Source organism: Lonchura striata, chromosome 10 (genome assembly GCF_046129695.1).
Source record: "Lonchura striata isolate bLonStr1 chromosome 10, bLonStr1.mat, whole genome shotgun sequence".
NCBI lineage: Eukaryota > Metazoa > Chordata > Aves > Passeriformes > Estrildidae > Lonchura > Lonchura striata.
In genome coordinates, this window is record NC_134612.1 from 23,544,917 (window position 1) to 23,568,309 (window position 23,393).

The window sequence follows — 23,393 nt, forward strand, 5'->3', positions numbered from 1 at the left end:
GCAAGCTAATTCCTCAAGAAAAGATTTAATCACACAGTATAATTTAGAATAGGAAAAGAAATAGCCCTTTTTACCTTATTTGAGCATTAGAAGAGATCTGTTTCATGTTTTTTCCAAAAGTGTTTAATTGTATTGTATTGGCAGCACATGAAACAATAAAGTTATTGCTCTACTGTTTTCAAACTTCCCAATTTTGCGTGCAACAGTTTTAAAAACATGGGACTCAATTACCATAGCTAATTTGATGCCATTAGCTCAAAAATATTATGCTCATTCCTAGAGGCAGCATTTAAAATATAAAGTCTAATGTGAATTAAAGCTGAAAACCCCATCATAGAAGTTATGTCTCCATTCTAAGAGCAGAGCTCTCTAGTTAGCCAAAATTTGTCTTTATGTCAGGGAGGATTGAGCCTCAGTAGGGAGCAAGGAACTGTGGTTGGGTGCTGAGGCTGAGCCCAGAAGGCTCTTCATGTATTTTAGGACAAATCTTACATTTCCAACAACTAACAAGCTCTTTCCTACCCACTTGTTTTGTTGTTTTTTTAGATGCAAATACTGTGACAGATCCTTTAGCATATCCTCTAACCTGCAGAGACATGTGCGTAACATCCACAATAAAGAGAAGCCATTCAAGTGTCACTTGTGTGACAGGTGTTTTGGTCAACAAACCAATCTTGATAGACATCTAAAAAAGCACGAGAACGGGAACATGTCTGGTATGTTCTGTCTTTTCCCTCCTGTCTCTTCCCTCCCCAGCCCGCCCCACATCCCATGTGCAGGGACTGCCCCTTCCCTGTCAGCCCTTCCCTGTCCACAGGCACAAGCTGCTCCAAAGGGTTGGGGGGTAGCAAAATATGTGAGTGCCTAAGCTCTGCTGACATTTAAAGTGCTTTGAAAATCCCAGCATAAACTCTCCCCTTGTATAACTTAAGACCAGTGGATGATGCCTTTTCTTTTGGTTTTAATTAAGCCAACCCATAAGGTTTTGAGAGCAGACTGGGAAAATTGGTTTAATCCCATCTCTGCAATCATTTGGCTCTCAATAGGAGTCCTAGATTTAGAGTCTCAGGGGGCATTCTAAAAGATTTTCCTGGCACCTTCTGAAATATTCCCACTGTCAGGAGCTGAAAAGCGCTGGCTATTATGGAGCTAATGGTGCCTCTCAAGCCCCAAAACAAATTGGTCACTGCACAGCAGCAGCACAGGCAGTGGCAGGAGGGGATGTCATTGGGCTGGTTTGGGTGTCTGCAGGATTGAATGAAAACCTTCTCTGCAATCCTTTCAGTCTGCATTTGGCCTCAATGGAGATAACCAGGGGCATGCAGTGAATGCAGAGCTGTCCCTTCCCCAGTGCTCAGGGAAAGGCATCTGACGCTGGTCTCTCACTGCTAATGAACTGCGGTGGCTTTGTCAATGGCTGCGCCATATTTTGAACAAATCTGCATAATTGATAGATAAAAATTAGGTTCCATTTGCTCATTGAAGGACAGTTATCAGTGGACAGTCTTGGAATTACAAGGAGCCAGGAGGGAGATATTGAAATAGGGACATGGCAAAAGCGATGATAAATCATGGAAATGGTTTACCCAGCATGCAACCAAGTCATTTTGGCTGGAAATCACATTTGCCAATGAATAATGGCTAATTACTGGTTTTGTGGGCAAAAGCTGATAGTTCACACTGACCAACTTTTGGCTCTCACCCGTATCAACCAGAGTTTCAATTTCATTTTGATTTAAATGGTTAAATATAGAAAATGTAAAGGAGCAGCAACAGACATTGTATGTTTTGCTTTAAGGTACTGCAACATCCTCACCTCACTCAGAACTGGAAAGCACAGGGGCAATCCTAGATGACAAGGAAGACTCCTACTTCACAGAAATTAGGAATTTTATTGGAAATAGCAACCACAACAATCAATCCCCCCGAAACTCAGAGGAGAGGTGAGTTGTGTCTGATCTGCCTTCAGAAGGTGCCCACCACTCCTTTTCCAGGTCTGCAGACCTGGTTGTTCACATTTGATGATGTCTGGAGCCAGAGTTATTTTAGAATCTGGTTGCTTCTGTGGCCACCTTGGTGTCTCAGGAAGAGAAATGTGTTGATTCCCTCCCCACTGTGTACAAAGATGTTCCAAGTGGCAGATGCTGGACAAGAGATTCCATCTGTGAACACATTTCTGCTTGTTTCTGGAGCTCCCAGTTTCAGGCTCCCACCATTGATTTAAATCTGCTGAAAAATTCCTTCTCTTTACATTCACAGCAGAACAGGTGAATTCTACATCCTGTGGCTAAATGCATGGAGCCTTAGGATTTAAGTGCAATTTAAACGTGTAATTAATAAAGTAGACCAGGCTAAATTCTTGGATCAAATGAAAGATCGTAGCTGAAAGTCCTTTCCTGTAAGTAACTCAATCCCAAGAAAGATGCTGAGTAGCCAAAAGCCTGTGAGGCTGCGGGTGGGCATTGGGAGTCCACGGTGCCCCAGCATGTGAGAGAGCTTTTCTACTGAGATTTATTAAGTATATGGGTGTTCGAATTCTTCTGAACTAACAGAGAGAGACCACTTCCAAATATTTTCAGTTAATAAAAGTACAGCTAAGCAGAAAAGGCTGTGGGACGGAGCCCCAAATATTTCTTTGGGTTTGGTGTTGCATTATGCATTATTTTCCCTTTTGAGTTGGCATTACATTATTAACGTCAAAAAATTCTTACTGTTGGTGACAAACTTTGCTGTCTCCTCAATTTCTAGATGCCTTTGTGAAGGGATAAAAAGGGTGGACACAACACAATCTCCATTATAGTATTGGATTAAGTGATTACATGCATATTCAAATTTCATTGATTGGCAATGAGGGCTTGGGATTTTTTTCCTTGCACATCTGGTCTCAACATGTCTTCTGACAGGAAGTCAGCAAAGTGGAAAGGTTGCTGGGTTGTGCAGTGTTTCCTTTCTAAATTTGGCACTTCAGACTGCTCTTGACGGATATTTTATCCCTGGCAAATTGCTGCATTTGAAAGCATAATTAGAGAATCTGTTTTCTTAATCACATGGCTTTTGTTACTTTGGTTGTAGTCCATCTCCCTTTCATTTCTAGCAGCCTCAATTGAGCATAACAAGCAAGTTGGCAGCCCAAACTGAGCTCAATAATTTCTTACTTCTGCCTATTTAAATAAAAGATGATAAAGAGATATTTCTCTGATGATCTTAGAGGGAGGTGGCTGCTTCAGCTCTCCCTGTTCTGCACAACCTCAGATTTTTTTGATACTGTTTTAAAGACAGACTGTTCCCTAGAGCTTTTTTCAATGCAATACTAAATTCATGGCAGTCAGCTGGAATTTGCTCGGAAAATACATGAAACTCTAATATGTTCAGGACGTTATTGTGGCAGAGACCAGCTTTGCTCCTCAGAAAGTCAAATATTAAACACCAACAAGGCTGTGAGGGCTCATCTTATCTTGCTCCAGCGTTGGGTCTATCCCATATTGTCCCGCACAGTTTGAAGCACGCGGAGTCTGGAGCAAACTGCGTGTGGACAATAAGGTTTCCATTTTTGTAACTGTATTCCTGGAAGAGTTAAGGACCTTTTGCACAATGAGAACAATAGATGAATCAAGGCCTCTGTGCTGCATGACGTGGTGGGGGCAGATGCAGTGGTAGCATGAATTTTGGGGGGGCTCCCCTGGGTGCAGCTCATTCACATCCCTGTGCCTCTGGCTGGGTGTTCGTTGAGGCCTCGGTGCCGAATTTCTTCAGTTCTCATTTGATGTGATGGACACAGTGCAGCACCAGGTGCTCTGAATCCTACAGGTTTGAGACCATTACCAAACGAGCCCCTACTTCAGCGTGGGTATTATGTCCTTGATAAAAATCCTGTAGGAAGTAGTTAAGAGAAGTCATTGTCTGAGAGCAAAGGGCAGCGTAATAACAGTTTGTAGACCAAATGGTTTTCCATGTGTGTATTGCTGTAATTACTCATTTAATAAGAATAAATGCGATTAAATTGCCATATGACCTTTCTTTTCATTGCTTTTCACCCTTCAAATAATTCAATAACCTAGTTCAGCATGGAGGTGATATTGCAGACCACTCTTCAGGTCTCTAGCTGAAGTCCTTTAGGTTCCCATGTATGAAATCCATACATTCAGTGAAGCAATATGGCTTCCAGAAGGGTGGTAGTGGGCAAAATTAATTATGCATGTAATTTTGACTGTAAAACTCTGAATGCAATATTAGATGTCATTTTTTGTTTAAAATGCCAGATCTGATTTTCAGAATTTCTTGGCCCCTACGGCTTCTGTTAAAAGTCAGTGAGTTGTTTTGCCCAGACTATGTATGATTGGAAACTCGAGCTGAAATAATGCACGAGAAAATTTGGAATGGTTATCTGAACATGCCTCTGTTAGAACAGTAGTTTTAGCAGGATAACAGGAAAATCCCATGCTGATGGTGCTGTAACATCCTGCTGATTTCTGAGTGGAATTTTCTCCAATGCTGCCTGAATGTCTGAAGCTAAGCAAGATATAAAATACAGAAATCACTTTATTCTGCTGGGACAGATGCTTTTCAGATCTGCCTCCAAGAGGAGCTTTCATATCTGATCTGTGTTTATAGCTTGCATTTGTTTTGGTACTTTCAGAATGAATGGCAGCCACTTTAAGGATGAAAAAGCCATGGTAGCCAGCCAGAACTCGGATCTGCTGGATGACGAGGAGGCAGAAGATGAAGTAATGATGGATGAAGAGGATGAAGAGAGTGAAATGGCAGGGAAAGCAGTCAAAGAGCCCGTGCCGAGTGACATGCATGAGGGCACTCCCGAGGAGGATTACGAGGAAACGAGTACTTTGGACATGAACTGCAAAGCTTCCCCTGGCAGGTTGGTTCCTTCCGAGTATTGGTGTGCCCAAGAGGTGGAATAAAAACAATAAACCATACAAGAGTGCCAGCACCAAACCGGCTGCCGTGGGAACCAGCCCGGAGCAGCCGCTTCCCACTCACAATAGCAACGTGCCTCTGTGTTTGGGTCAGCACCAGCCCTGCTCTCAGCCTCTTCATGCAGTCTGGAGCCCTTGTTAGCAAAATTGACTGTGCTTGGGGAGCTATTGTGAGGTTCTGGGTGAGACAGGAAGCAGGGTGAGACAGTTCCATGGGAGAGACGTTATCTGCTCCGTGAACTGTCCTGGATCTCTCATAATGGCCTTGTGAAAGAAAGGCTGTGGGGACACCATGAGAGAGACAAACTCTCCCTCCCCCACTCAACTGCCCTTTCTTTAGAGCAGAAAAGGGAATTCCTTTTACTTCAGGATCACCATTCCATGAGGCAGAGTGGTTTATGAACGTGAAAATGGGGGAAGTTGCTTAGATGTGTAAATCTGAGAAGATGAGGGAACACAGAGAGGATCATTTAATTGACATTTAAAACATCCATGGTGTTTTTGTAGGTATAAAGAAGAGGAGTATAGTAAGACTGGACTTTCAGCTTTGGACCACATAAGGCACTTCACAGATAGCCTCAAAATGAGGAAAATGGAAGAAAATCAATACAGTGAAGCTGAATTGGCAGCTTTCAATGCTTCCCAGCTGCCAGAGGACCTCAAGCAACCGTTGTACAGGAAATCCAAATCCCAGGTAAAAGCTTAACTCAGTTAAAATATCACTGTCACCAAATACCCACAGGATTAAGCTGTTAGTGTGTGGCAGGCAGGGTTGTTCCAGCTTTGTCAGACAGGGCTGTGCTCCATGTCCACAAGCCTCAGGCTCACCCAACATCCCACTGCACCCCAGAGACTTGGCAGGGTGCTCTGGTCCCTGAGAACAGAGGATTTCCATACTTTTTTCTTACTTTTTTTTACTATTTTTTGTTCTGCCTGCTGCCTCCAGAAATGCCATGGTAAGAACTAGTCCCACTCTGCTGACACTGCTGCTGCAGAGTTTAGCTGCAGCCTCACAGGGATGTGACTTGATCTTCTCTCTGGCTTGGCTTTCTGGTATTTTTTTTATAGCCTGATGGATGGTACCACCTCTCTAGGTCCTCAGCATGTTTTACAAACAGCAATAACTGAAATGGTATCCTTGTGCTATTTTTTGCCATTTTCTAAACATTAACTAATTAAAATGGGGTTTTTTAGCCTCTTTGAAAGATTCCTGTTTTAAAAACTGCAGAGTATGCATGTAGGAAAGGTCAGCAAAGGAGACTGTTACATTTGGTGAAATACAGGACGAGACAAGGGATAATGTGATTCCTCAGCCTCTTGAAAAGAGCCTCTGGTGCCAAGAATCTGAAGGCAAAGGAGACTCTGGGACCTTGTCGACTATCAAAGGTCTCTCTGAGCTTTGTGAAACCAGATGAAAGCTGAAATTATTATTACTATTAGTGAGTCAAAAGTGTCAGTGAAAGGGTTGACAGTGGTTTTACCTAAAGCATTTTGTTGGGGTGTTTTTTTGAGCTGAGCTGAGCCCAGTGGCTGTAGCCTGTCCGCGCACGGGTGGCGCGGGTCCAAGCTCAGATCCCCACCACGGGAGTGTGACCTCCTTGTCCTTCTTCTGTCCCCCATCCAGGCCTATGCCATGATGCTCTCCCTCTCCGACAAGGACTCCCTTCATTCTGCATCCCACAGTTCTCCCAACATGTGGCACAGTATGGCGAGAGCCGCCGCGGAATCCAGCGCCATCCAGTCCATCAGCCACGTATGACAGTGCGGAGTCGTTCCGAGGATGGGACCAAGTCCAAACCAGTAGCATGGCTCTTTCATATATGACTATTTAAAAGACTGCTGAGCAGAATGCCTTATAAATCTACAGGGTCACTCATTTAAAGTCCGGTGACCTTAAACGGAATAATTTTAAAGAAAAAAGAAAGAAACTATTTATTCTCAATATTTTGTTTTGCACAGCAAAGGCAGCTGCTGATTTCTGGAGGATCAATGCGACTTTAAAAAATAAAAAATAAATTGTTTCAGTGGATTATGTGAACGGGGCCGGGGAAAAGTGTCTTCCAGTTCACCCGGCTTTGAGGGGCAGGGGCAGAAGGGTTAAGACTGCATTGATACACACATGGGCACTCCTTTAAAGAAGGAACTGAATTGATTTTCTTTTTGTATAAGATAGTTTGACACAGGATTTGGAACAGTTGCTTTTATGTACAAATCTCTTCATTAAAGCTTTATGCATTTTAGCCCTTCAAAGAAAGAAAATAGTTCTATCAAATGAGCACTATCATCGTAAATGTAGAAAGAAGTAACAGGGAATATTTTGTTCTCTCCGTAATTCTTTTACCTTCTCAACTGCATTGTTTAAAAAAAAAGGAAAAATGAGGAGAAAAAAAAATGACAGAAAAAGAAAGAACTCTGAGAAACAATACATAAGTGGCTTGTGTATATTGTAAACTATGAATGTTCACTTCTCCAAGAAGCTAAATCATCCAGATAATTCCGTGAAAGCACCGCGTTCATCGACAGCACCACTAGTTCGAATCATTTTAAGGAGATTTTTAATTTTCGACAATCATGTCACTATTTTGTTGTGTTGTTTCCTTTCCCCCCTACCCTCCTAATTTCTCCTTTGTGTTGTGTGTACCGTGTATTTATTTGTTGGCAAACGATTGTTTGTTGATTACAATAGCACTGTTCCTGTAACAAACAGCACTGCTCCAGTCCCCCACTGCGTTACGATGTAAGGCACCCATGTACTTCCAAAAAAGTGAGGTGAACTGATCTGTGTATATGGGAGTGCAAAACAGTGTTTGAAATTTTCTTACATTCCTCTTCTATTTTTTTTTTGCCTTTTAATGAACTAAATAACTAATAGATGCGACTTAGTTTTGTTCTTTTTTTTTTTTTTTTGTAATACGGTAAATTGATTCGATTGTATAAACAGTTATAATTTCTTCATGAAAGCATGATTCTTCTGATTAAAAAAACTGTACCCAATATTTTATGCTGGTTGTCTGCGAGCTTGTGTGATGTTATGTTCATGTTAATCCTATTTGTAATATGAAGTGTTCCAAATTTATGTTTTAAAGAAAATAAATAAATAACGGAAGGTATTCAGTTATTTTTGGGGGTTTTTTTGGCCTTTAGTGAGGGACCAGATTTATTTTTCCTTTTGTTTATAATCTCATTTTGAAATAATCGGCAAGTTGAGGTACTATCTTTAAATGCTTTGTACAATGTAACTGTTACGCATTTCAGTACATTACTATGGGAGGATCAACTTAAAAAAAATAATAAAGGACTACAAAACTGAAGGGATCTATTTCCTTTTTGTCTTGGTTTTGTCTGAGTTGGGGCAAAAAAAAGGAGCATTTCCTCTGCAGCAAAGATGGATCTGTGGGGTCATGAGGGAAACCCGAGGATGGGGCACTGGGGGGTGTCTTGGACTTGGCCATGAAATGTGGGACACGAGCCAGAGCCTCTCAATAGACTGACTGTTGGAGGGGTTTAGCTAAGTCCTTTAAGCTTCAAAACACTACCTTGGAAAAAAGGGATATTTGGGTCATTTCACAAAAGAGGTTGGTGCAGTGTCACCTTCAAAGGTGCTTGTGGAGCCCTGAGTTTGAGGTTTGCCTTGCCTGCTGCTTGTGAGGACAGTGTGGGGCAGCAGTGGAATATTCACTCGCCAGAAGTATTCATAGCGAAATATTGACTCACCAGAGTGATCAAAATCCATGGTTGAGATGCTAAATGAACCTCCAACTGCATAAAATGAGCCTTCTAGAGTCTAAACGGGGAGAAAAAAGACAGCATTTTAATTTGTGTTGCCTTTGAAATCAGATCCACATCCCTGCTTCTGGGCAACCTGTGGAGGAGGGATGTCAGGAAAAGCCAGCATTTTCCCAGGGAATGCCCATCTTGCTGATCTTCTCATCAGCAGAGATGGAAGGGCTGAGATGCTCCTTTCTCTGCCCAAAGACCTTTCATAGCTCATAAAATATTTAAGTTATAATTCAGAATAACCTGTAAGTGTCATTCTTGTCTTCAGCCCATGTATGGGCTTGTTTGGTTTGCTCCCTCAGCACAAGTTGGTGGCAAGCTGAGAACCTACACTGGAATGGTTTTCATGCAGGAAGCCTAAACCCCACCAGAAAAAAAAAGGTAAATAGATGAAAAAAAAAAAAAATTCTGTGCACATATTCCTGTACTGCACTGGCCTAAGGAAATGACCACGTACATGCAGATAATTGCATAAATAGGCTATTATTTTTAGTGCAGTTAAAGTCGCTGTGAAACTTGGTTTTAGGTTTCTGCCAAATGCAGAGAACAAATAGATTAATCAAGTCAAGTTTTATCTGCAAACAACTTTCCAGATTGTTTTCCCCTTTAATTTGATGCATTGACAGTTCTTATCAGCTCTGCTCTCACCTGCCCTAGATGAAAGAGGGTGGGACAGTGTCCCCTGGGTTTAATGTTCTGGGTTACAGTAGCACACGTACCATAGACCTGTCAGGACAAATACTCCTTGAGCTGAGCTCAGGGTTAGGTAACCTGCCCATGACCAGGTCTGGTGGCCATTAGGGAGAGACTGGCACCAATCCCTGGGCTGATCTTCCCATTAGTTGTCTGGAACTTGGTATTTTCTTGTCACAGTGTCCCAGCCATGGGCACTGCCCATGAGGTTTGATGGGCAGAGGGAACAAAATGTATTTCTGTAATATCAACAAATCCTTCAACTCCGTGTAGATCCCTTCCCATGCCCTTGATTTTCACTGCCTTGTCTCAGTACCGGAGTTGCTCACCCAGAGGAATAGTTGAAAAGCAAACCCAGATTTGATTACTCATCTCATCCCCCAGTAAACAAAGAAAACTGGATAATTTCTGTCTTTGTGTCATAGCCTCCCCAGTGGACCACACAGGTGCAATTGTCCAGATGCTGAGTGAGGGTTGATGTTTCTGGCTTTCTACTACAGTGATTTAATTTTTTCTAAGGGAAAAAAAAAAAGTCAATACTTTTCAAAAATCCCTTCAGCTTATTTCAGCATCATCTTACTGTTCACCCCACACTTTTCTGTACTTTTCTGTAAGTCAACAAATCATTCCCATGTGATCCAGCAGCCTTCCTAGGTGGAGGAGCTGCACATTACCCTCTCAATTCCCATCTACAGAACTGAACGAAGCCCCAGCATGACAAGATGATTAATCAATATTTCACCCTGGCCCAGCTCCTCAATACCCCTGTGGGTCTCAGTCACCATTCCCGTGTCAGCTGCTGTTTCCAGTGGGTACATTTGTGGAGTAATGGGAGGGGAAGTTATTATAAAAGCATTTTCAGGGCTGCTTTTGCTCAGCTATTCAGTTTGGCCCGTTGCTCCATGCATGTTTTGAACTTTAAGACATTCTGTCAGGTCTCTCACATGTGGAGATCACTGTGAGCTCCTGGATGGCTCCACCGTGCTCCCCAGCTATATTTAGTCCCAGTTGTGGTTTTGTTGCTCACTCGTAGAGTGGTGTGGAAAAGTCAGTTTTAAAGATGCTTCCAGTAATGATTTAAACAAAACAAAGGTATCCAGCAGCAAACAGAAACCCCTTTTTCCATGTCAAAGCCCATGTTCCCTGCCAGGACTCCAGTTAGCAGGAAAATGTTTTCTGCAGCCTGGCCAAAACCAGCCTTTCTCCCGTCCATTGACTGGCTCTGTAGGTCTGTGAGTACACCTAGCCTGGGGCTGGCAAGAGCCAAATTAATTCAACTTCTGTTTCTGTACAGAAAATTGTGCCAGCTTTAGGAAAGGCTCAACTCAAGTTCAGAGTAATTTAGGGAAGTCTGGGGAGATGGTGAACATCAACTAAAAAGTAAAAAAGAAAAAGTACTGTGTACATCTTCTTTTCCATTATTTTCTTTCCTCTGGTTCAGACTTACTTGCTGCTAGAGGAAAACAATTTTCAGCAAAATTATACCAGAATTTAGATTTTAACAAGACTAACATTGAGATAATCCCTGGAAAGAGGCCCCACTGCCACACAGTGATCCAGGAACTCACAGAATATTTTGCCAGCCTTTATCCCACAACCATTGTCTAAACTTTGCTTGGGACTGGTTGCCCCCCTAGGTATGAGCACAAACCAGAATGAACACAGATCCTTTGCCTGATGGAAGTAAAAGCTGCTTTCTTTGGTCCAAGAGGGTGCACATTTTAAAAGCAATTGAAGCTATTTTTATCTATAAATCCATTTGGGGAAGTTTCGGGAACCTTTTATTATGAAAGGTGCTGTAGAAATATGAAAGTATAGTGGTACAATGAACTTTAGCAGTCTAAGCGGGGGGTCTGAGAGAAGGCACCTCCAGCAGGCACTTGCCTTTCCCCTGCTTTATTTTAATACTAATTAATTCCAGAAAAGCTGAAGAAATTTGATGAAATGCTACACTTCTAAGAAAAAGTTTTGCCCGAGAGTCTTCAAGCAGGCCTCCCAGCTTGGGAGGGTCTAGTGGGAGAAGAGGGTTAGTGGTGATTTTGATGCTTAAATTATCAGTAATTAAGAAGTTGATTTTCAGGGATTGAAGAAAATTTTAAACAGCTGCTTCTTGTGGGCCTTTTACTCCTCATTTTCATTAGCATGTGTTAAGGCAGTCTGGAAAATATATTTAGATCCATATTATGCTATGTCAAGACCTCAGCATCTGTACCTTGGGGCAGATACATGTGAGATAGCCGAGGGTGGATGTGCCAGCACGCACATGTGGAAGCATTCAATTTGTAATATGATTACAGCCCCAACACAAAGCCCACTTGATACCTGTGGCAGGCTTGTTTCATGGTAAGCTCAGAAAATTCTCCAAGATCATGTCATGTTTCACATCAGCAGCCAACTCAAACCAGAGGAGTAGCGCTTTAATTCCTGGGGAATCTCTTTCAACAGGCGCGTGTCAGGCCCAATTAAGGTCCAGGCTAATTGGGGTGAGGTATGCAGTGGTGCAATGTGGTCCTGCAGCAAAGCAGCCCCTTTGTCCAGGCCACACCAGCCCGTCTGCCTTCCCGAGGGTGGCCACTGGAGGAACTCCTGCTAGCTAAACTCCTGGAAAAGTTCACAAGTGGAGGGAGAGATTTCAGCATGGATAAGAGAGCTCAGGGTGCTCAGCAGCAGCTCACTGTGGGGTCTCCTGCATTAAAGCTGCCATCAAAAGAGAGAAAGGTGGTGAGTTGCCTTCTCCACACACAAAGTGCAAACCTGACCTCAGCATCCTCCAAGGATCCTCTCTCATCTCATCCACACATCTTTTTCCTCTCCCAAAATAAAAAAAGGTTTTTTGACACCTGAAGTGCTGATACATTAGGAAAAAAAAAAATAAAATTCATGCATGAGCTGAGATGTTGAAATTAATTTAAACATTCAACCTCTCCTGAATTTCAGAGGGATTTAAATGAAAATCTCAATAGACTCAGTATCAGGTCATCCATAACCAAATGAAAGTAAAACATTGGAGGACAAAACCTAATGGTCTAATTCAAAACTGATTCCTACAAATATTTGAATGATTTTGATCTTCCTTATTAAGGAACCAAGTGTTTTGCTGTGCCCAGCTGTTTCATAGAGTCATACAATGGTTTGGACTAGAGGAGACCTTTAAAGGCCATCCACTTCCAATCCCTGTGCCATGGGCTGGGCCACCTTCCACAACTTGGCCTTGGGCAGCCACAGTTTTTCTGGGCAACCAGAGGGCCTCACCACCCACATTGTAAAAAAATTCTTCTTTATGTCTACTCTAAATAGATCTTCTTTTAGTTTAAAACCATCACTCCTTGTCCAGTTGAACAAGCCTCATTAGAGTCTGTCCCCTGCACCCTGTGGCTGCAGGGCCTGTTGGGCACCAGTCTGGTGGGTCTTCTCTTGAATTCATCTGAGCATGGCCAGGAATATTTTCTAGCACCCAGCCTCAGGCTCAGTCTTAAGGGAGGAAAATCTTTGCCACTCTCAGACTAATGAGAGGTCCTAATGCGTTGACATGTCTACCCTTCCTCAGGAGGAACTCCCAGAGGTGTGACTGGCACTCCCAGTCAGCTGCAACCACACTGGTGTAATAAAATTTGGTTTAGAAGGGTCCACAGCCCCTCTGCTCTGTGCAGCCACAAGCCACAAAACACTTTGCAATCCACCATAATGAAGGAGAGACCTTTATTACATTTAGACTTGATTCCCTGGTACTCCCTGGAAGCAGTTCTACTGTTTTTATTACTTAAGAGTTATTAAAACCTTAACCACTGCATGGAGCAACTCACTCCAGCTTTACACTCATCCATAAAATCTTTGAATGGGAGATCAAGAACTACTTTTTGGACATAACACCCTGTCAGCTGAGGAGTGCTAGGGTCAGGTCTGAATTTGTCCCTGCCCTGGCTGGGCACAGAGACCAGGCTGAGAGGTGCTGAAGGGCAGGAGCATGGCTTGTAGTTGAGTTTTCCCCCATGCTTTTCTCTGCTGCCTGTAAGGATGGACAGGGAGTGGGATGCCAGTGACCTCTCCTTCCCCTTGTGCCAGCCATAAGCCAAGCTCTGAACATGCCACCCTCTGTTAGCTTAGGAAACAGCAAAGTTGGACAGAAGGACACTGTGTGAAGAACAAAGTAGAGCAGAAGCAGGCACTGGAGTAAATCCCACCCAAAAAAAACCCCAACAAAAATCTTGAACCACCAAAAACTTGTCATGGTGCCAGGAGAAAGGAAGCAGGAGTGGGTAACCAGCAGGATGGCACAGGGGCATTGATCAGTCATCTCTCCAAAAAATCCTTCTGAAGCACAAGTGCAAGACCAAAACAAGCTGATGTGCTGTAAGGGAAATGGCAGCAGCCAGAACCTGCTATAAGGGAACTCCCTGAGTTGCTCTTTATACTGCCCAGATATTGGTGGGGTGTAACACAGAAGTCAGCTCAAAACCTTTCATTATTTTCAGGGGGTTTTATTATAGAGTTGAAAAATCTGACTTTCTAATCTCGCTGCTATTCCAAAGTATAACTTACTCCTCCTCCACTCTGCCACTGAATTTTTAATATTTCCTCCTTGGAAAATGTCAGGAGTCTCAGCAGGGTGTGGGTTTCTGCTCTAATACAGCTCTGCCAGGGGTGAGCGAGGCTGAGGTGCCTTGGGGCAACACTTTGCCCTTGGAAAATAAATTCTAGCTACTGTCCCCACAGAACAACAAGGGAAGAAACCCAAAAAGAAGCATTTTCCCAAAACCTGAGGAACCAGCCTCGTAAATTATCCATTTGTAATGTTTCTTCATCTCAGCTGAAACAATGATCCCAGTACATTCTCTTTTAAACTTTGTATCCCAGTCCAAGTGGCCACCTACTTTGTTGTCCAAATTTCTCGTGCAGTTTGAATCTTACAATGTGTAATCTCAGTAGGGTTATCAGTTATGTCATGCATTATACAGCCTCCAATCAGCGTAGTGGGAAACAACATTTTCATTTAATACCAGGAGAAACAGTGGAAGTCAGCGATTGATACCAACACAATGATGGGAAAAAGTGTCCAGAGGTGCTACTCACATAATCTCACTTTACAACATCTTGAAAATTCAATAGAAAGGACTTTGCTAACAATACCAGAATGACATACCACTGATTATTGTTCCTAAAGCTCTTAACAATAAGAAAGCTCTCTAAATATATCTCAACAAAAAACATATAACAGTTTGTTTCTTCTTTTTTTTTTTTTTTTTCTTTGCAAAGCACACAGTATTAGTCAACAATTGTTGTGTGGCGTGAGCCCGTTAGAGCTGTTGGCTGGTAATGTTCTGGGAAATGAGCTCTTGAAAGATCTTTTTTTCTTTTTAAAACATGCCTAACAATTGTATCTTAAAACAATCCTGGATCAGCAAACTGCAAGGACCCACTCTAACTTATTTTCTTAAGGATGACAAAAGAACGAATTCCGCTTGCATTTTAGTCACTGGCTTCTCACTGCCGTGAGAAGTAAATTTTAGCTCAGAGCAGAAATGAGCATAAAGTGACTTTTAGAAATGCAGTTAAATTGAACCTTAAATACACTATAGTATTTCCCTCAGAAAGAAACTGGAAATATTCACTTCTAAAGGCACATATTGACTTCTAAATCCACACATTAGGGGATGAACTAGAAACCCTAGAAACCCCTTAGGAGTCAGTGTCTACTACAGAAGAGCCCTGAAAGTAATTAATTGCTCAGCATCTTCCAAGAGCAGTACCCACCTTTGGAGCCATTCCTGCTGACCCCAAAGCACAGAAATGAAGACAGATATGGGAATAAAACCTTTCTCTTGCATTGCAGCATCGAGCCCATTGCTATGTTTCATCACTGTGTCACTGTACAAAGCTTTCAGGGTGTACGGTGTTCCAGAAACTTGTTAGTGAAGATTAAATCATAATTTATATTCCTTTTATATGGTTTACATTTCAAAACCAAACTGAACCCTTACATGTCTTGCAGATCATCACTGCATTTATAGCCCCGAAAGGCCAATGAAAGATCCCTAAAAATCATTAACTGAAGTAAACATTGAATCACATTACAGAGTCAACAACAAAGAATTTTTGAATTAAATAAACGTGTCGTGCTTGAGGATACTGAGTGAAATATCCACTGGATTTTCTTTTATTGCATGCCCTTAGTCTCTCTGTTTATTATTGAAGTAGTTAATAAGCAATTCCTAAAACTGATCCAGAAGGTGTCTTTATCAGCCTGACTGTCAGCCCATGCCATCCAATATGTTTTCCACCAGCCTTTTGCAACTCCAACTTGATTTCACCTTAAACACTCTTTGGAATGATTATTTTTGTTCACTGAACTTAGACATCAGTTGCAGAGATTCAGTTAAGATTTGTTTGTGGTCAATATAAACAACATTTACTGGCTACAACATATCTCAGGAGGACAAATTTCAACTTCTGAAAATATTTTAGGATGATCAAATGAAGGGAATTGAGAAAATTTTGTGAAAATTTAACTTGAGCACTGGCTGCTTGGCTCTGCTTTTTTTCTGGTGCCATCTGTTATTGCCTGTCAGTAACCCCAAATTTATTTAGAGGAATAGATACATTATGTACTTCATTTGGAGGATTTTTTTCACTTCCCCACCAAACACTATGGGTGTCCTTCAAAGAACCTTCTACTACATTACATAGCACCTGGTTATTGAACCAGCTATCTGATCTCTCTCAGCTGAGCATATTCACATTATTAAGTACTAAATATTGTGTGTATTAACTATCAAGCAAGATTTTGTTTTCTTACCATTTCTCTGATATTTAAATGTAGAGTTAATTAGTGGTATTCCTACAACAAGATAACTTGAATGAAGCCTCTGCTGAATTAGGTTGACTCTCCCTAAGGCAGAGCTGGAAATATCCCTGGAATTAAAGTGGTTTCAAACTCATTTTGCTGTTTTACACTCTCCCCTGATTTTATGTACTTACAATACTCATATATTGAATATAATAGGTACTTACATGTAAGTATTGCATTTAATTGCATATACATTAATGTAATTTGGAGAAAGTGCTCACCTAAGGGACAGAGGCAGCCACAATGGCTGTGAATGAGGAGGTGACTTCAAACTGCCCTGGCTGAAAGGTGAGGGGGTTCACCCACCTGTCCTGGGTGGGCTGGGTGTGTTCTGTGCCAGGGCTGGTGCAGGTCAGTGGTGGCAGAGCTGCTGCTTCATGGTGCTGCTGCTTGGTTTTGAAGGAAACTGCTTGAGTGGCTGGAGTCAGAGCGTCTCTGCGAGGGGCTGCCAAAGGAAAATAAAACCACACATGGCTGTACTGGTGGCTAATTACTTTGTTGTTTTTTAACTTTACTTTTTTGTTTATTGTTAGGGTTTAGTTTTATTTATTTATTTATTTATTTATTTAGTAATTCTCCAACTTGACAGTACCTGAGAGTGGGCTGATGCTGCAGAGGCTCCTCACTGGGAGCTCAGTGCCTTTGAGGATGTGGGGCAAAGGACTGAAATCCCTTTGAAAACTCCTCAGCCCAAGGCCCACTGTCCCTCCTCCTTCTCCTCTTCTTCCTTCTGCCAAGAGAAAATCCTGGGAGCAAAGTATCTCCCCAGGTGGTGGAGCCCTAGCTCAGACACCCCACAGCTGAACCCAAAGAGCCAAAGCCCCTTTGCTGAGGGTCCTCACGGTGCCATGCAGGGCACTGACCCCAACCAGGCCATGTCTGGAGGTGTGCAAGGCTCTGGCAGTGGGATGGGATTGAGCCTTGGACATCCCAGCTCTGGGCTGGGCACGTTGCCCCGGGCTCTGTTACATGCCTGTGAAAATATGTACCCCAGTAACCACACAAGTAAACATGTGCCTTGTGAACTACATGATTCATGTGGGATCTGAGGTTTCAGGGGATTTCTGCATTTTTAAAATACTATCCGTGTTTGAAAGTATTGTCCAGGAACATTCATAATTTTCTTTTATATTATTTGTTTTCCTCTCTTGATAGCTCACCCCAAACCTCACAGTAAAAACTGGCATCACCTCTTTGAAAAAAAAAAGGTTTGAGTTTATAACCAGGAGTTTAATATATTCTGGGAGTGCAGCAGTTCTTCACAGGAGCATCAAGAATAGATGGCCTCGATGATTTTAGAGGTCTTTTCCTACCTAAATGATTCTATGATTCAATAGAATGTGCCCAGGGACAGCAGCAGGGAAGAGACCCCCACAGACCCCCTCCCTCCCTGTGCCTGCTTGTCCACACAACATTTCTTGCCTCTATCATTGTATCTACCATGTGAGAAATAAAGTGTGGAATACTTATTTCAGCTGCGTCTCACGGAGCAGGCGCTTTGATCAGCCAATGCCTGAGTTTATTCCTCAGCACGCAGGAAAATGGACAACTTCACTTGCAGACTTTTAGGTGCAGGGCACCTAAAAGTTGCCAGCAGTAATTAGGCAGCCTTTGGCTTTGAACAGGAATATCCTAAACCAGGGGACTCCAAACTCCCCCATCCCCTGCAGCCTTTGGCTTTGAATAAGAATATCCTAAACCAGGGGACCCCAAACTCCCCCATCCCCTGCAGCCTTTGGCTTTCAACAAGAATATCCTAAACCAGGGGACCCCAAACTCCCCCATCCCCTGCAGCCTTTGGCTTTGAACAGGAATATCCTAAACCAGGGGACTCCAAACTCCCCCATCCCCTGCAGCCTTTGGCTTTGAATAAGAATATCCTAAACCAGGGGACCCCAAACTCCCCCATCCCCTGCAGCCTTTGGCTTTCAACAAGAATATCCTAAACCAGGGGACCCCAAACTCCCCCATCCCCTGCAGCCTTTGGCTTTGAACAGGAATATCCTAAACCAGGGGACTCCAAACTCCCCCATCCCCTGCAGCCTTTGGCTTTGAACAGGAATATCCTAAACCAGGGGACTCCAAACTCCCCCATCCCCTGCAGCCTTTGGCTTTCAACAAGAATATCCTAAACCAGGGGACCCCAAACTCCCCCATCCCCTGCAGCCTTTGGCTTTGAATAAGAATATCCCAAACCAGGGGACCCCAAACTCCATCCCTTGCTCCGGGGCAGCATCCGCAGCCTCCAGCCCATCCGTGCGCCACCAACCCGCGGCCAAGCCTCGCCGCGGGTTTAGTTAACCCCGGCTCGACTCAGATTTCGTCCGAAGAGGGCGAGGCGAGGAGGGAAGTGCGAGCAGGGCTTTTTCCCGGGCGCTGCGGCTCCGCGGCTCCAGCCCCGGTTGCCGGCTGCTCTCTCGTGGCTGCGCGGGGAAGCGCTGCCGGTGCCCCGCTCGCACCGCGCTGCTCCGAAACCCATCCGGGCAAAGCGCCCCTCGCCAGCTGCAAACCAGGCTGGGTGTCTGCAAAGTCCCCTGGAAGAGGACTTTTTGCAGCCCAGTACCTCAGCGCCGGGCTAGCGCAGCTCCTTTCTGTGAAGCAAATTCAGTTTTTTTTTTTTTTTTTTTACCTAATTTTGGCCTGTTTGAGAAGACAAGAAACATCCAGCAGATAAACCAAGGCAGAGGTACCAATTTTGACCTCCTTATGCTGGCAGTGTCGCTCTGTTAGCTGGTAGGTACTGTTAGGATTTTGGAATTCAGCTATACCTTTTTATTTTTTTTTTTTTAATATATGTTAGTCTGTGGAGCGGAACACACGAGCCAGACCTGAGCAGTGTGGAAAGGCTGTCTTGATTCATTGCACTCATATGATTTTGGCTGCAGTAAATTCACTCTCCTGCTACAGCATGCAATTTGAGGGTTTATTGAATGCTGGCACAACCAGAGGGGAATCATCAAAGTGGGGATAATTGCAGGGCTCTCGTTGCTTCCGCTGTCATTGCTTTACCAGCTATTGTCTCGCTGCTCGGGAGAGCATGGCTAAAGACCTCTCAAAAAAAAATAAAATAGTAAAAAAAAGTCAATTTTATCCCCTCTTCTATTTATTTTCCTTGTGGTAGGACTTACTCTTATATGGGATTCTTTATAGTCTCCACAAAGTTTTCTGTTTCTTCTCCTATTTCACTATCCCTTTATTCAGCGTTGTCTCTGAAAAACTTTATACAAGATCCTGTCCTTTTTGTATTCTTAGCACCCAAAATCTTGGCCTCTTTCTCTTTGAGGTGGAAACCTAACACGTCTTCTCCAGCAGCAGGAGTTTGGCAAGTGGAATCCCTGGAGAAGCTTTCTGTTCACCTCAGCAAGCACCAGACTGGCCGGGAGAGCATCTTGTCCCCACAGCCTTCCCCTGCTATTTGTCTTCCCTGCTCTCCCTCCAATTCAATTCCCCTAAAAATTGCCTGGAGATCATTGGCCAGTTCAGCAAAGACAACTGCTCCATCACAGCCGAAATCTGAGCTCGCACATATGGTTGAAGTTAAGCTAAGGTCTTCTTCCCAGAAATGCTTTGTGAAGTTCTTCTCCAGGCAAGTCTTTTCCAGTAAGATAGTGTCTCCTCGCCTGCTATTTTGCTTAGTCTCACTTTCTTTTATCTTCCTTGTCGAACTTAAATGTCGCCATTCACTGCTAGCAGATGTGGTTTGGGATTCCTACATTCTTTTATGCCTTTATTTCAGTGCTTTCATCACATCTTCTCTTTCAGCTAGGTGAATCAAAGGCCTTTCCATAGTCCAGTCAATGCGAGCTATACATGATGGCTTGTTTTATTTGGCAATCTTCTCCAGAATGTGATTCATTGTCTGCAGGTGATTCATAGTTAGGAAATTACTTCTGAACCCTGCCAGTGCTTGTGGTTGATTAAAGTTCAGAAGTCCCTGTAGTCTGTTCACCAGCGCTTTTTTGTCAACTCAAATATTTGTGCTCAGTAAAGAACAGTAAAAAGTGGATGTGCTACTGACATGAGCAATTTACTTGAATGTTTGCATCTTTAGAAAGTTCTACCAAAATATCTAGAACTGGCATGAAACTGTTTCACAATGTCTGACTAAATGAATCACGTTTTACAAATAAATATCTGTCAAATCGCTCAATTACTCGAGATCCAGTCATTAAGCAATAAAATAAAGCAGTAAATAGGAGACATCTGCTGCAAAGTGCTACAGAAACATAAGCATCTTTCTCAAGTTACCTTCTTTGCATTTTGGTATAATGATTCACCAAACATGTCTTACCCAGGGCAATCAAACATCAGAGAATTGTCCACCCCAAAACAATATTGGCATGGCATGGTACCTTACCCAAATACATCTTGATGGAGGCTACCTAGGAACTCATCAGCTGAAGTGATCACCATTATTGGGTGAGCTCAGACGGTTCAGGGTGCTGAAAACTTGAAAGAAAAATAGCACTGGAAGTCATTGCTTCTGATCTTGAATTGATTTTTTAAAAGATGTAAATGCTGCCCTTCTTTTGAAAGATAATATTTCCCATAATGGCCAAGAGAGAACCCAACTTTCTCTTCACATCAAAGGTGCTTTATGTCAGAGGTGCTTATAGGAATAATATTAAAACTCAAGACATGGAAGGTCAAGGGGCTTGAAAACAGACTCTCAAAGGACCTCCTGCTCAAATCCATTAGAGCAGGAACTGAATCTCAAAGGTTGGCTACTTCTAGGGAGCTGCAGCCAGACAAAAGTGGGGATAACAGCTCGTGTCAGTCAGGCACATCCACATCTGAGCTGCCACTTTCCCCAGAAGGATGAGGGGCTCTTTGGCAGCATCATCCTAGAGTGTTGACACAGAAAATGGTATTTCCAAGAACACAAATCAATTCAAGTACCTTTTGGAAAGGCACTCAGATAACAACAAATTTATGGACTCGTAGCCTCTTCACTTTGCTTTCGGGCAGCTCAGGCTCGTTGCTTCATCAAGAGTGTCAGTTTGCAGAGCAGTGCTTGATCTGCAGTTCTTTGAGAAAGAAAATATTTTTAAAACTTATCTTGATAGTTATAGAATTTCATATGAAAGATACATTTTTCCTGCCAAAAGATTCCTACAATTCTCAAGGAGCACTTCAAAACTGGTAGAGCTGGACTGACATTGCATATTTTACTGGTAATGGAGCATAGTAAAAACAGAAATGGAAAGAATAATCAAGTACGCAAAGCTACATTATCACAGAAGTATCAGCTCTTTCAGGCTTTTTCCTGGATAACATTTCAGCACCAGCAGCTCTACCTACAATTTGGCTCATAGGTTATGTTTAAAATTGAAATTGTGTGTATTAAACCCATGCATAAGCAGATTTCTGCGTTTAATTCAAAATTCTTCTCTAAACAAGCTGTAACTTCTCCATGCTTCAGGTCACAACAGTTTCTCTGTACATATCTCCAGATGAAATGGTTTTTGCCAAAATTGAGGTTTTAAATATCTATTTAGTGACTTTAGTTACTTTTCACAGTTCTCACAAACATAAGAATCTCCAGCAAGTGCAGTGTCTTTTAAAACTTCTCCCACTGTGCTTGTTCACACTAATATTTCTGCTGAGTTCAATTCTTCACAGGGGAATTTACTTTGGAGAAGAAATGGTTAAAAAAATTCCCCCAGGATTTGACCAAGTATAAGTGTCAGCAACTTAATAAGAACATTGGGACATTGTGAAGTTTAAAATTGGATTAAAAAATATAAATATGTAAAACAGGAGGTTAAGACTTCAGTTTTCCATCTCATCCAAGAAACTGGGTCTAGTATAATTTAAATAAAGTTGTTTTACAAGTAGGAGATGAATGCTTGACTTGGAAGATATAGAAATGCTCCTGCTCAGGGGAGGTTTTCCAGAAGCCATCAGCTGCCACATGCACTTGCAGGTCCCACTGGCTCAGCAATGCTCCAGGTTAGATTTGCCTCCTGAGATCAGCCAACAGAAAAGCTCCTCTTTTATAAAAAACTACAAGCAATGACAATGAATTTGGCATTTTCATCATCAACGGTGCTCAGCTTTGAATTCTTGCCTCATTTAGCCAAAGATATTTGGCTTGGTCGCTGGTCTTCTTTGACAGTTTAGATACCCGTGCACTTCGACTTCATGCAAACATGTGCTTTTTATTTTAGGTTATGCTAAACTATGTCAAAATGGTAGGGAAAATATATCCTCCTGCATCCCACGATAAAAAGGATGGCAGTCGACTGAAATTCATGTCCAATCTTCCATAACAAGTGCATGAACATCTAGCTGATAAATGTGTTTATTTCCAGTGTTCCTCTATGGTTCAGATGTCAAGAGAAGGACAAACTCCACCATGAGGAGCAGAAGAACTTCCAGGAGGAGCCACGCCTCTGGCTGATCTATTCCTGGACAATATTATAAATTAACTTGAAAATGTCCAAAACAACAAATCTGTCTTTCAAGCAGAACTCAAACAACAAAGAACACAAAGCAATGAAACACAGAACTAGTTTGGTTTTGCTCCTTTTCCTGAAAGAAAATTCAGTGCTTTTATAAAACTCCAGTGCTCCCAGTTATGATGCAGAGACTCAACACACATGGGGGACAGAGAGGAGGTGGAACAGTGCCTTTCTGAAATAAACCCCCTGACTGAGTGTCATGCTCGATTCCACTCAAGGAGAAATGCTGATGGATCCAGTGTCCACATGCATTCCTGGCTGTCCAGCCACCAGAAAATGGTGGGGAGGGAGGCTATAACAGCATCAGGAGTTGGCTGTTCCCATGGGAGGTTTTCAGGACATATAAAACAAATTTAAACAAACAATGATCACCAAGCACTAACATGGTGAGAGCCCTTCTTGAAAGCCTGAAGAGGCTCCTTGGAAACAACAACTCTTTGGAAGAATTTACAAATGCTGCCCCATCTGTAAACACAAGAAACATCCTTAATGTAAACAGCGTCCCTTGCTCTGAAAGTGTGAGGAGAAATGAACAGGAAGCAGGGCAGCAGAAGGAGGAATAAATCAGTGACAGACTTTTATGAAATAAGACATCTTGGTCCTTGCGCTAATACACGCACACCAAAATCGCTTATTAAGTCCACATGGATGCAGAGAGCTCTTTGGAAAACACAGCCTAAAGAG

At 42.7% G+C, this 23,393-nt stretch overlaps 1 protein-coding gene across 2 annotated transcripts in view; it reads left to right on the forward strand.

Annotated features, from left to right (window-relative positions):
• The window catches only part of MECOM (MDS1 and EVI1 complex locus), a 184,910-nt gene extending 177,078 nt beyond the window's left edge, over positions 1–7,832 (forward strand). For both annotated transcript variants that reach the window (XM_077785739.1, XM_077785740.1), the window contains exons 11-15: positions 547–716; positions 1,799–1,943; positions 4,637–4,873; positions 5,439–5,625; positions 6,556–7,832. In XM_077785739.1, coding sequence (XP_077641865.1) covers positions 547–716; positions 1,799–1,943; positions 4,637–4,873; positions 5,439–5,625; positions 6,556–6,690 — 874 coding nt within the window. In that variant the 3' untranslated portion in view covers positions 6,691–7,832. The remainder of the gene's footprint in view (positions 1–546; positions 717–1,798; positions 1,944–4,636; positions 4,874–5,438; positions 5,626–6,555) is intronic.
• The last annotated feature ends 15,561 nt before the right edge of the window (positions 7,833–23,393 follow it).